At 42.1% G+C, this 12,788-nt stretch overlaps 1 protein-coding gene across 1 annotated transcript in view; it reads left to right on the top strand.

The window, feature by feature from the left end:
* KIF26B (kinesin family member 26B) overlaps window positions 1–12,788 on the top strand; it is a 450,408-nt gene that overhangs the window by 426,154 nt on the left and 11,466 nt on the right. The window contains exon 11 of the mRNA XM_019526715.1: window positions 11,459–11,661. Coding sequence (XP_019382260.1) covers window positions 11,459–11,661 — 203 coding nt within the window. The remainder of the gene's footprint in view (window positions 1–11,458; window positions 11,662–12,788) is intronic.

Below are 12,788 nucleotides of genomic sequence, written 5' to 3'. Positions count from 1 at the left end.
CCTGCATGTAAAGGGGGCTCAGATGCACAGTTCTGCTTTAGGCTCCTGTCATCTCATGAAGTTTATCTGACAAATCCAGGTTATGATTGTTTTTTCTTTATTCGGTTTCACAACCAGAACCTTCTGACTTGTAGGTTATTAAAGTGTCTTCCTGCAACATTTCATGGGCTGTGCAGTAAATTTCTTATGTTTCCTGGTGCTTAGTTTTACTACCAAAACAGTCATAAGAATGGGTGCTGTTAAGACATGACAGTAATTGTACATAATTGTAGTTTCTTAACCTCACATTCTCCCATTATCATTTTAGGTTTCGTTGGTATCTGTGATATTTTTTTAAGACTGAGGGTTAAGGGGCTCCACATTCAAAAGCCCTCAGAATCTGAGAAAGTTAAGATGTAGCTCTGCTAATGGAAATGCAAGAAAACATGAGATGCTGAGTCTGAGGATTGTAGAAGTTTAAATAACTTGAGTCTGGCTCAAACTTTGTAACTGATATTAGGCAGCATAACCTTTTGAAACAGGAGCATAATGATAATGATGAAACAAAAAAGGCAGAGCTTTTCTTGTTGAATCCAAGTGAAAAGGAATTTGGTTCATGTTTACGCTAAATAAGCCACAGTGTTTGGAATTTCAAAATCTCTCTCATACCACAAAGCCAAAGGACATCTCCACCCCTTGCACCCCTTATCCACAACTGATGATGATAATGACAGTGATGATAATTCATGTACTGCATTCCCCCCACCACAACTAATGATGTTAAGAATTATAAAGGGAAATGAATTTTTGTGTGCTGGTGACCCCTTTTTAACATGTGACCACTGGCTGGATAGCACAAAGAGACGAGTGAGGCCCCAGCCACAATTTTTTTTTCTGTTCATTAAAACAACAGCATTGATTTTCCCAGGTCAAAGCCAGGCCATTTCATGCAGCAAATCTATGTTGAAAAGGATCAGAGTAATCATTTTTTACACGCTTGACTACCACGTGCCAGCACTGAGCTTTCAGCTGTATGAACATAGGAATGATTTAATAGAGGAAGTGGCAGAAGGCTATTGTGCACAGTGAAGGCCCCATGCAACATGCATGATTGAGTCGGACACCATTAGGCTGGGTATAAATAAAACCCGCTCACTGTGCTGGCACAGAATTAGCTCAGTGGAATTCTTCTGCCACTGTCTTGTCTAGAGCTGATGCTGTCACAACAGAGTCCCAGGTCTCTGGCTTGTTTGGCAATGTGACAAGTGAATCTATTTACTGCAGAGCCGTAATGCTCAGGACAATACACAGCCTTGAGTCATCTCCATATACAATAGCACTACAAAACTTGATGAACACATGCTGAGCCAAAACCCAGCCCTACTGAGATAATTATTTAGCAAAATCGCTAGGTGATGGATGTGTAGGTGCTGAACACTGAACCTATGTGATGTAGGCCTTCCCCCAGGACTTCTCCCAAATTACTTGTCAACCTGCCATGCTACATGAACTGCTGCCTCCTGATTTGGTTTCAGTAGTGCTCATTCACTGGCAATAAATTTGCCCCAGAAGGGCTTCTGTAAACGAGGAAGTAATTCAGGGAATGTGGTGAGAAAATGGAGATGCAATTGAGGGAAAGTGACCGAACAGGTAAAAGAAATATCTACTCTGGGCACAAATAGGAATAATCTGGACTGGTACAGCCTATTTGGAGGTCCCGGAATCTGTGCCACTGAAGACGCAATATACCTGATTTCTGCATGGGAATATAATTAAAGATAGGTGCACATCTGCATATAAGCAGGACATTTTTAAGATGAATTAGCCCTGAGCCTTATTACTTCCAAAGCTCGGTACAGAATATAAATCAGGACAGAATGTAGCTCTTGGTACTTTATATATAGGTGCTGAGGGAAGGGGGTTCCTATTTTGCCGTAAGAAAGCTATCTTTGCTGCTGGTACAAACATCAGTATGTTATTCTTTGTTGTGACTTTTACTTGGTTACCATTCGGTAACTTGGGCGATCTGGGTGGGGAAGCACAGGATGGGCTGGGAGGCAGTGCAGGTGCCGTGGCAATGCACGTGCAGAATGTTTTGTGCTGCAACAAGTTCATCTCAAAATTTGCTACCTAAACTTTGCGGGTGGATTATTCTTTCTGTAGCACAGCTTCACCCAAGTCTCACAAGTGTGTCCAGGGGGGTGAAAGCTGCACAGCAAATGCTACTGCCTAACAAAGAGGAGAAAGAAGCTTTATGATCCACACCAGGCAAAGGGCACAATAAAATAAATGTGGAGGAGGAAGGTCAAAGGAAATGGGAGGAGCTGATTCAGTCACGGACAATTGACCATGAGGGCAGATCCCACAGGAAGTAGGAGCAAGAGGAACAGTCAGTCTAGCTTCTTCAAATCAAGCCAAGCAGAAACTCAGTTGCTAGAAAGAAGGGAACAGCAGGGGGAATGGGACAGGCAACCTTGACAAATCAGCAAAAGGCCTGAAGCTATAATAAAGGCGGATGCTGTTGCTAATGGGAGGAAAGCATAGAACAAATTGTGTGTGCGTGGGGTGACTGCTTTACTTCCCCAGAAGGCTTTTCTTTTTCTCCCCCCCCTTTAATCCATCATAGTTCAGTTGCAGTGTTAGAAAGGAAAACATTAAACAGCAAGATCTATGCACAAAGGCAGTTGTATTCTGATGATCCTGGGTGCAGCTATGAATGGCTTGTGCGCCCTCTCCTTTCCCCTTTGTGAGCTCAGTTCAGATGCAGCCTGCTACAGAGCAACCATATGTCCTGCCCCTTTTCATGGAAACTGTGTTTTTGTTCTTTTTATTTTGTCTTTATCAACACTGTAGAATTGGGTTGGAATTTGTGCGTGGAAAGCCACTAAGGGGGAGGAGTCCCAAGAGGGATGGCACCTGAGCAAATCTCAGTATCTGTTGTGGTTTTGGGACCACATTCAGCAGGCCACTTGAACCTACACATCATTTGAGCATTTGGGAATTTGCATTAACTTCATGTGGGAGGAGGAGGCACAGCTGCATGCGATACCTGTCAGGCCTCCAAGTCAAGTGGTTGCCTTTGTAAGCAATGTGTCAGAGTAGAGGGGTGGTGCACTGTCGTCTTCTACCAGCACCTTATTAATTATACAGTCGTGATTGATGAGCTCCCAGCCCCATAGAGCCCATTCATAAATGTGCATCTCCAAATGGGTGTTTTTGATGGGAAACAAAATATTTGTTTGAACGATGAAATCTTTCTCTGCATGTGCTACCACAGATGAGCAAGCTGTTATCTCCTTTGTGGCCATCACCTTAAAATGGTGCTTTGGTGGAGTCTCCTTGCCAATGCACATAGCATGAAATCAGGTAAATTGCAGAGACTAAATAGAGGGAATAGAGGCAGCAGGAATTTCTGCCCAGATACACTGTGCCTCCTGCACCCAGACTAATAAGCAATTCATCAATCAGTGCAGATTTAAAATAAATTAAGTTCCCTTCAGTTTCACAGCAAGCACAAAGAGGTTTTTTCATTTTACTTCTCCCCAAAGCACTCTAAAAAGTAGATACATTATCCTGAGCCTGCAAAAATGAAAAACCTTTGAGCCCTAGATAAAAAATAGCTTCCTCCTTTCCTTCTTCCTCTCACTCTTGCTCTCTCCCTGCTTTCAAATCAATGCAGGTAGACCTCTATCTCTACAAAACTGCACAGACTTTGGTGAGACTCTGTGCAATAAGGGATCATCCTCTTGGACTCATTCTCTTCTGCCTGCTTTCTTCACTGTCTTGTTAGAACAAAAACAGACAGTCTTAAAATGTAGTGGTGACTCACTGGCTGCCCAGACAAGAATCCTTATTAAAAGATTGTGGGCTCATATTAGTCTAGCTCGCTCCTGCTATTGTCATTCACTCAGCTTCACTACATAGTGATGGGCACCCATAGTTGAGGCCTGATGTGGAGGCCTCAACTCCAGGGAGTGGAAGGTGCAGTGGGTCTCTGAAGTAGTGGTGCAGGATCAGTGTGTGTAGCAATCAGTCTCCATTTCAGTAAAGAACAATGTTATCCCTGTGGATTGTCTTGATTCAGTAAAAGAAACCCTTACCGCTTCTCACCAGTTGAGGAGTTTTGTTGGCCTTTAGGCAGAAAAGCTGGTGTTTGGTTACTATTGAACAGAATTTTAATACCCTGAGGGAGGCTAGGAGCTTGGCAGTGTGTTGTAAAATGCCTAAATAATGCCCTGAGTTTGTACCAATACTGGTTACCCCTTTTGCCACTCTTTGGCATAGCACTGTCTTCTTTTCTATGGGTTTTTGAATGACCACATAAAAATCACAAGTTCAGTTGCCTCTGTGGAGTCAGCGGACAAAGGTCGTTCTTAGCGTTGTAGCTGAATCACGTCATTTCAAGCTGTCTCTGTTGCACTGTCTGACAGAATGCTACCACATTTAGCTATGCCAGCTGGTCAATCCTTGCTATTTTTGTGTTTTCATCTGTCACAAGCTGATGCTGTAACAAACCAGCTTCATCTAGGGCCTAGTACAAAGCCCATTTATATTAGTCATAAAACTTACATGGACTTTGGCAGACTTTGGATTAGGTCTATATCCACTTTCATTTCCTGATGATTTTTTGGCCTCGCTGGTTCTTCCTTGCTGCGTTGTGAGGCATGGGCTCATTTGCTGATCCAAAGCTTCTCTAGTAACACAAGAGGAATCACAGCATTTGTCAGTTTGAAGTCTCAAACCATTTGGCAAAAAGTTAATATAGCAGAGGGGGCTTGTACAAAAACAATCTGTCTCTCCCTGACTTGGCTGCTCCCTTTCCCTCTGTTTTCTTTTACAATAACTTCTTGGATATGACAGGGTCTACAGGTGTTGCCAGAGTTAATATAGAAAGTCTGATGGGGACAATTTTGACAAAGGTCACAGGAGATGCTTGCAGTTTCTCCATTTTGTTATTACTGTCCGGATGCGGTAGTTCAGTTTGTCAGGCATTTTTAAAGCCTATTTCTATAACCTCCCACCATGGAAAATTTACTATAAAACCGGATAGAAAAAAAATGATAACTTTTCTGAGTTTTTTTTATATCCTATAGAATTTATAATGAAACCATATTGTTGCTTAAGATTTTTATGTGATCATTCAAAAACCCATAGAAAAGCTATCATTTTCTTGTCAAATAATGGCTGTATTGGAACGAATGATAAAGTTCTTATTGATTTTTGGGGGGATCTGGATTTCAGCTGGTATTTCTTTCTCCAGCAAAGGTTCTGTAGTTTCTCTTTCTACAACCTTCCTTCAGTCTGGGTGTAGCTTCATTGTATAAGATAGCAGCACTGATTGGCCTCAGGATTCACGGACTGATTCATCAGTAATAACAGGCTGCAATTCAGCACTTCAGGTTTGATATTGAAATGTTGAAAAAAAAAATTTTTGGAAGCATTAGCAGAGGCAATTTGTGGAATGGAGTGTGATCCCTCAAAACCCACTGGTTACTTAGTAAAAATGAAAGGAGTCTTGTGAGTTCCCTAGAGTAACCATTTTTCCCATTTTTGCCGAGTTAGTCCTGTTTTAAATATACCTCTTACCCCCTACACCAGTGGCTCTCAACCTTTTTGGGCTCAAGGCACCCCTCGTTGGACTCCAGGCACCCCTCCATAACTTCTGTGAATTTAAAAAACTAATTGATGTATTACAGTGCTTACTTTCTTGCAGAGGGGCCTGGCACTGGGGATGGAGGATCATCTAGGCAGGGACAAGCCTGAACTTATCGAAGCATGGTTCTCTTTCTAGGATCCTCTTAGCATATGTTGAGCATATAGTAACTAATTACTTTCCTGCAGCAGCTGGTCAGTGCAATGGCAGGGAATTGCCAATGCCCTCATCTTCCTTGCTTTTACCCATGGCATGTTGTAGGGTGCTGGTATTCCTGGTTTTGTGCTGTGTAGTTGGGTGCAAGGGTTTGAAGTGGCCATTTTGGTTTGAAGCAATAGGTTTCAAGAATTCATGGGTAAATGGCTGCCTGTGAGTGATGGGGAATTGTTTTACTGGTGCTCATGACTAACTAGGCACAATGAAACCTCCCTTATAGTGAGACTGCATTGGACTGCACGTCCAGAAACCCTGGGGTCCCCAAAAAACCATTTTGGGAGGTGTAGGAAACCTGTCTATGGCTTATCTGAAGTTCATCAAATCTGACATGGGCTCAGGGAACAACTGAGGTCAGACAAATTGGCATTTTCTGTTAGAATTATGTTTCATCCAAAAATTCCCAACTGGCTGCAGATATCACAGAATGTTTTAAATATAGAAGGCACAGGATAGTGATGCACATTATAGACTAACTGATTATAAGGTGCATATCTACCCTGCCTTCTGCCCAACTTCAGACCAACAACCTTTCTTTGTCTCCATGTAATTTAATTTCAAGTACTTCGGTCTAAGGCTTCTCTGAGCACGGGTTGTGTCCCTTTGCTGTGCTAATGGATAGATAGTGCTTCATGGCCTAGAAAGCAAACAGTGGCAGAGACAAATAAAAAAGAAACCTTTACAATATTTACATCTTTGCAATCCATTTGTGCCCTTTTGTTTCTAGTTCTGAGGGACCACAGAGAACTGCTTAGAAACTGGACAACCATTTTTAGTCTTGTTTGTCTCATGCTTCTTCTGTTATCCTTCCAGGAATCAGTCCCTCTTCTCAGCTAAGGGCACACTGTTGTTGCCTTGTCTTTTTTTTAACCTACTGTAATGCTAACAGATTATATGAAAAGAGAGGATATTTAAGCTCACTAAGCTACTGGCGAGTTTGGGCCTCAGTGAGTTTCTTCAGATCACAAGAGTAAATTACAAAACTAATCATGTTAAGCAAGTGTGTGGGTAAATCATGTTAGCCAGAGATTTATCCTTTCCCATGTGCGCAGAAAGAAACATGAAATAACCATGTTGTGTAAGATTGTTTTGGCTCAGGTATCTACAAGAGATGAACCATGTTTTCTGTGGTTAGAGGCAAGAAGAAACTGTAATCTTGTCCCAGCCATATTTGAACATGCTCATTTTTGTAGTGTATAGACAGAAAGTCAGTCACTTGTTGTATCTACATTGGACTCAATAATTTATTAACATTTCCTATCACTGCATTGCCAATGTTACAGCTCCATCAGAAGCAGGACAGACCACCAGCAATTAATTCATCATACTCCGAGTGAGCCTAGATGACACAGGTGTTAAAAATCCCAACAGCCTAAATGAGTGCTTGCCCCACTCTTGCCATGAGTGGAGATATGTTACTGAAAGCACAACAGTAGGAAATTTGAAGAATAAATAGCAATAGAGACAGAGCCATATGCCCACTGAAATCAGTCACACCACTTTGGTGGTACAGCATCTGGCCTCATTTGTCTCAATTTTCACATTTATACTACCTAAATAACAAAACCATAATAACAGTCAGAAGTATGTTAAATCATGCCAGATATATGGTGTGTGTGTGTGTGTGTGTATTTCATACAGTAATATTTGATATAATTAAATATATTTAATTATATTTCAGTGAAACATTTTGAACACGTGGGATTTTGGTCATTTCATGTGAAAACCTTTTTTACAAAAAGCAAAACGCCAATAAGTGAATCTGTTTCAATTTTCAAAAAAATCATCTTTGAGTTTTGGTAAAAATATTTGATTTTGAAAACCAAAACCACATTCCTTTTTTTACTATAAACTAAAACCCAAAGAAACATACTTGTCCTGGAAACTGATATTTTACAGAACGATTTTACTGCTTAAAGGGAGGGGTTTATATTAATCCACCCTGCCCTGCAAACCCCGGAAATATTTTACCAAAATTAAACTGTCCCACAATTTCTTTTGTTTCGGCTGAAAAGCCGAGAAACATTTTGATGAAAAAGTGCGAGCTGCTTCTAATATTTACTCTGCTTTGTAATGTGCTATGGTATTCTTGTGGAATAGGCACTATATAAATATACATAATAAGTAATTGAGGATTGCCATTAATTTTTAATGTTTATGCAAAAATATGAAAAAGCACTTGGGTTGTGGAATGAAGCTCTGTATTTCCATCAATGCCAAAGCTAAGATAGTTCACCCAGTATTACCTCTGTCCACTTTGGTGCATGCATTGCAAATAGGCTTGGCAGAATTCAATTTTTATTTTCTAGTAATTTTGATGGATAATATCAATGCTTGTTTTTAAGTATTTATTTAGATTTTTATTGATTTAAATTTTCAGGATTGTTCAGTTTAATGGCCTGCCACGATAAATGTAACTACTGTAGGACTGCCACCAGCTAAGCAGCAGAGCTGCCATCAGTCTCGGCTGCTGCTTGCCCGTAGCTCCCTTGTCCACTTTGTCACTTCCTCTTCCTTTGTTCCTAGTTCCCTGGGGTTTCTGGGAGTTGCAATCCAAACCACAATCCGCACGGTGCTGTAGGACTGCTCCTGTTGTCATGCGCTCCATCAGCTGTTATTTTTCTTATTTTTCCCTTTCTATAAATTTCTGTTATTAATGATGGGAATTTTTTTTTGTGCTCATCTGTGAGTGTGCAGTGAAATTGATGTTATTTAATGTTGACCAATAAAAATCTAATCCTGCCAAACCTAATGATGAGATACCTTTAATTATAGCATGATATGCTGTTTCACTGTTGATACCAGTCAGACGATGATTGAGGAAGGACAGTGAATGAGGCAAGGCTCCAGAGAGGATTGGTTAGGGTACAATAAATGAAACTAGGGGCCACACCCAGGATAGAAACAGGACGGGAAAGGAGCAAAGGAATTGCCATGTGGGATCAGCCCAGTGGTGTACCTCATCCAGTGACCAACAGCAGTTGCAACAAGGGACCCTAAGGCAGGCAGTTAGAGAATAACTTGCCCAACAGAAACTTTTTTTTGCTCCTCCTACTTAAAAGTCAGCTCATGCCATGAAGCCTAGAAGTGATATGTGGAACAGCTGCCCCATTTTGTGAGGGCCCTAAGGAGAATACAGCATTTGGTGAGACAATTAAATCTGCATTTGAACACAGGGAGCTGAATGAGGCTTGCACAAGCAACCTTACTTTGTGTCTTTCCAGGCATTTGAACACTTCACTTTGCAGCCCTAGCATTTCCTTGACAGAGATTTTTATACTGGAAAGGGTTTAAACTGGGATAGCCTGGGATGCAGGATGCTTGCTTGGGGACAGGAAGCACAGCAGGACATTTTTATAGGCTTTTTCACAGAGCAAATGGCATGATGGAAATAAAATGATCTCATCAGACCAGCAGCACCCACTGTCAGTGGGAAAGGACCTAGCCATTTGCAGTTGGCAGAAAACCAGCAAATGTTAGTTGGAAAATGAGAGATACTTTTGTTATTTGCAAATGCAAACACTGGAAGGTCAATATAGCTTAGCTTTTACCGAAGCACCGGTTTGACAGTAGCTTAGATGCTGTTTACATTAAACTTTAAATGAATGCAGTTCTTGAGATGCCGCTAAATGATTTTATCTTGGTTTTTAAATAAAATCCACATACAATCATACTGCATCCCTTCCCTGCTGGCATGTGGCTCAGTTCTTGCAGCCAAGAGATCCATTTAATAGTTTCATTCAGGCTGGCTGGCTCTGGCTTTTGTTTTTGTTCTGTATTTTTCCTCCTAATCTCTCCTAGGAGGGACAGTGCAGCGGCTACCAAACCAATCAACCAACCAACTAACCAAGTTTTTTGATCCCATCTGTCTCTCTTACAATGTTAAGCCATGAAGAAAAACATAACCAATTTGTTTTTGATTTACAGTCTTTTTCTCTCTGTTTCCCATCACCTTATATGCCCATGCTTGCTTTCTTCCACATGCTATTAAGCCAGCACCATATTTACAGTGGTTAGTAGAACAGCAGGTTTCTATGCCATTTCAACCATGTCTACCCTGTAGTTTTCCAAAAACTCCTAGACCATTGCATTGCCACCATCAGCAATGGTGCCAAGTTAACGTAGAGCAGTGGGGGACAAACTTTTTGGCAGCCCCACACCCTCCTCAAGTGCCACACAACTCCTTTTCCCTGCCCAATCTGCTGCTCTGCTTTATGCTCCCATGCCCTGTGCTCCCTGTCAAATCTGCTGTTCTGCTTTCTGTTCCCTGCCCCATCTGCAGCTGTGTTCCCTGCTCCCACCCTGAACTGTGCGCCACAGAGGCTCTCCATGCCAGTTATGGATGTGTGCTACAGGTTGGCCGCCCTTGATGTAGGCTGTATGTGGGCAGCTGATGGATTTTTAAAACAGCAGGCTTTCTACCCAGGGGTTGGAGGGCACAGTAGTTAAAAATGCCTGTAGTTGATCTTTGGATGTATGCTCCCTGTCCTTTAGGCCACCACTGGAGAGCCATTTACAGTAGTGTACCAGTGAGAGAGATTTTTAAAACAATTTTTGTATAAATAGGCTAATGAAACTCTGGCAATGATAACCATGTTAAGAAATAGTTGTTGCAGGTAAGTTTCTACAATAGGTTCCTTGACCAGTGTAAAGAGGAATGTTTTATCCCCTTGCTCATATGACAATGGTATTGGAGTGGGAAATGTTCAAAGATGCAGGTGACTCTTAGCTAAGTGCCTATATCCAAGTGACTTTCAATAGACATTGTGTGCCAAACCACCCTTTGCACTTTACAAGTATTTCCCCTAAATATTTGCATTTACCTAGTTGGTGACAAGGCTTTTTAGCATGAGCTAGTTAGCATTGTTCTCAGAAAATGTTACGCTAGTCAAAGAAAGCAAGGGAACCGAAAGAAAGCAAAGGAACCCTTAGACTAGACCTTACTAGTCTAATTTAATCTTAGACATTGATCCTGCTGCAAATACTTACAGTGATTCTCAATCAGGGTGCCGTGGCATGCCAGGATACCCTGAGATCCTTTCAAGGGTGCTGCAGGGTTTCATGCAGTTTTAGCAGTGTTATATGAGTCATAAAATAAACCCAGGGATTTCAAGTAGGAATCCATAGTGTTAAAACCCTTCTGCCCTGTTTTGGTCTTTCTAAATTCTTTGCAATAGAAACATTGCTCTATTATTTTTCTGTGTTCAAAAATGAGTGAAAACTAAGAGCTGGCATTATCTAAGGAGTGTCTTGAGTCAGATGAGGGGCACCTCCAGTTGGAAGAGGGGTGCCTTGAGTCTAGAAAGGCTGAGAACCACTGTCTATGCACATCAAGAAATAGATGCAAGATCCAAGTTTGGGGATGTAGATTGTCTTAGGCCTAAATCTTGGACTTATGCACCTAAATATCATTGAGGATCTGGGCTGTAATACTATATGTACTGTATGTTCATAGTTAAGCAAACTCAAACCTTCATGTCCCTCTAAGTTATCTCTGAATGCTCTCAGTGGGAGAGGACTGGATACATTTGTTAATAGAACTCTCCTTTGGACACAGCAGAAATGAGAGGAATTAACTGTGCTAGCATTACTTGACAATTCATGCATTTTTAGGTTCTCAGAGACGAAGACTCATCCCGGCTTTATCACTTGATACAAGTTCCCCAGCAAGGAAACCTGCCAATAGCCCTGGGGTCCGTTGGGTGGATGGCCCACTGCGAAGTGGACAGAGAGGGATTGGTGAACCCTTTGAAATCAAAGTCTACGAGATTGATGATGTGGAAAGACTCCAGCGGCGACGAGGAGGGGACAGCAAGGTGAGTGCCATCCAAGCACCGAATTCCCGCTTCTGCCTCAAGGGCCTGATTCTGAAAGGTGCAGAGTAGCCTTGGGGACACTCAGCATCTCACAGAAGGAGGTCCACAATCAAAATGTGAAGTTCATAGATGAGCAGCTATAAACTAAGTTTGCTCTCTTCACTGGAAGCTCCACTGGAAGTGCACTATGACAGGCTGTGAGGTTGCAACAAAGATTTAGGGATTTAAAAAAACCCAACTTTAATAATTAGGGGAAAAAATGCTACCACATAACTGGGGAAGACGGAACACAAAGGTTTAAAACACGCTGTCTCCTAACACTTCACTCACATCTGCCCAGTACTTTTTTCTCAGTCCCCAGCTGGCTCCAGTGGATGGCAGGAATTGTCGCTGTCTCTGCACTGAAACTCCCCCTTGACCCCAGAGTTCTTGGCTTCTCTGAGGCCCTCAGCAGGCTGCCTCTGTCCTGCCACTCCAGCCTTTTCAGCTGCAGTCCCCAAGTGGCAGATCCCCTCCATCTCCGCTCTCTGAGGCTTCATACCAGCGGTCTTCAGTGGACTCCAGCAGGCCGTATGCTGGAAGGTACACACACAAGCATGCCTGCGTGCATATCCATTCTCTAGCTCCCCGGCTTATATTTCCACCCCCAGCTTCTAAAAGAGTTGGTGTTCTCAGGAAGAGACTACTTCCAGCACCGTCTAGAGGGCAGAGTGCAATGAGCTACGCCCAACCCTTCTACAATGCAGCCATAAAGACTTTCCCCAACGGAACAAAAATCCATCCAAAAAACCCCACTTTCAATAGGGAACATCAAAACAAACAATACAACTATATCATTGTTATACTCACAAACACTCCTTCCATCTGTGCCTACCATGGGCTCCCTGGTTCTGGACTTGAAGGATCTGTACTCTGAGAGCCACTGCTACCATCTCCCCTTAGATTGGCAAGCAGTTGTGCTTTTGATCATTTTGATTTTGTGGCTATGAATTTTGTCTTTCTCTGGCCATCTGCCCATGTTTGGTCCTCCCAGCTTTTAAAAACCATCTAAAAACTTTAAAGGCCATCTCTGTAGCTGGTGACAATTGAAGTTTCATGGAAAGGCTGAGGGAACTGAATTTACACTA

This window comes from Gavialis gangeticus, unplaced genomic scaffold (assembly GCF_001723915.1).
Source record: "Gavialis gangeticus isolate Ggan-Ray unplaced genomic scaffold, GavGan_comp1, whole genome shotgun sequence".
Lineage (NCBI taxonomy): Eukaryota > Metazoa > Chordata > Crocodylia > Gavialidae > Gavialis > Gavialis gangeticus.
This window is presented reverse-complemented; position numbering and strand designations above follow the sequence as displayed.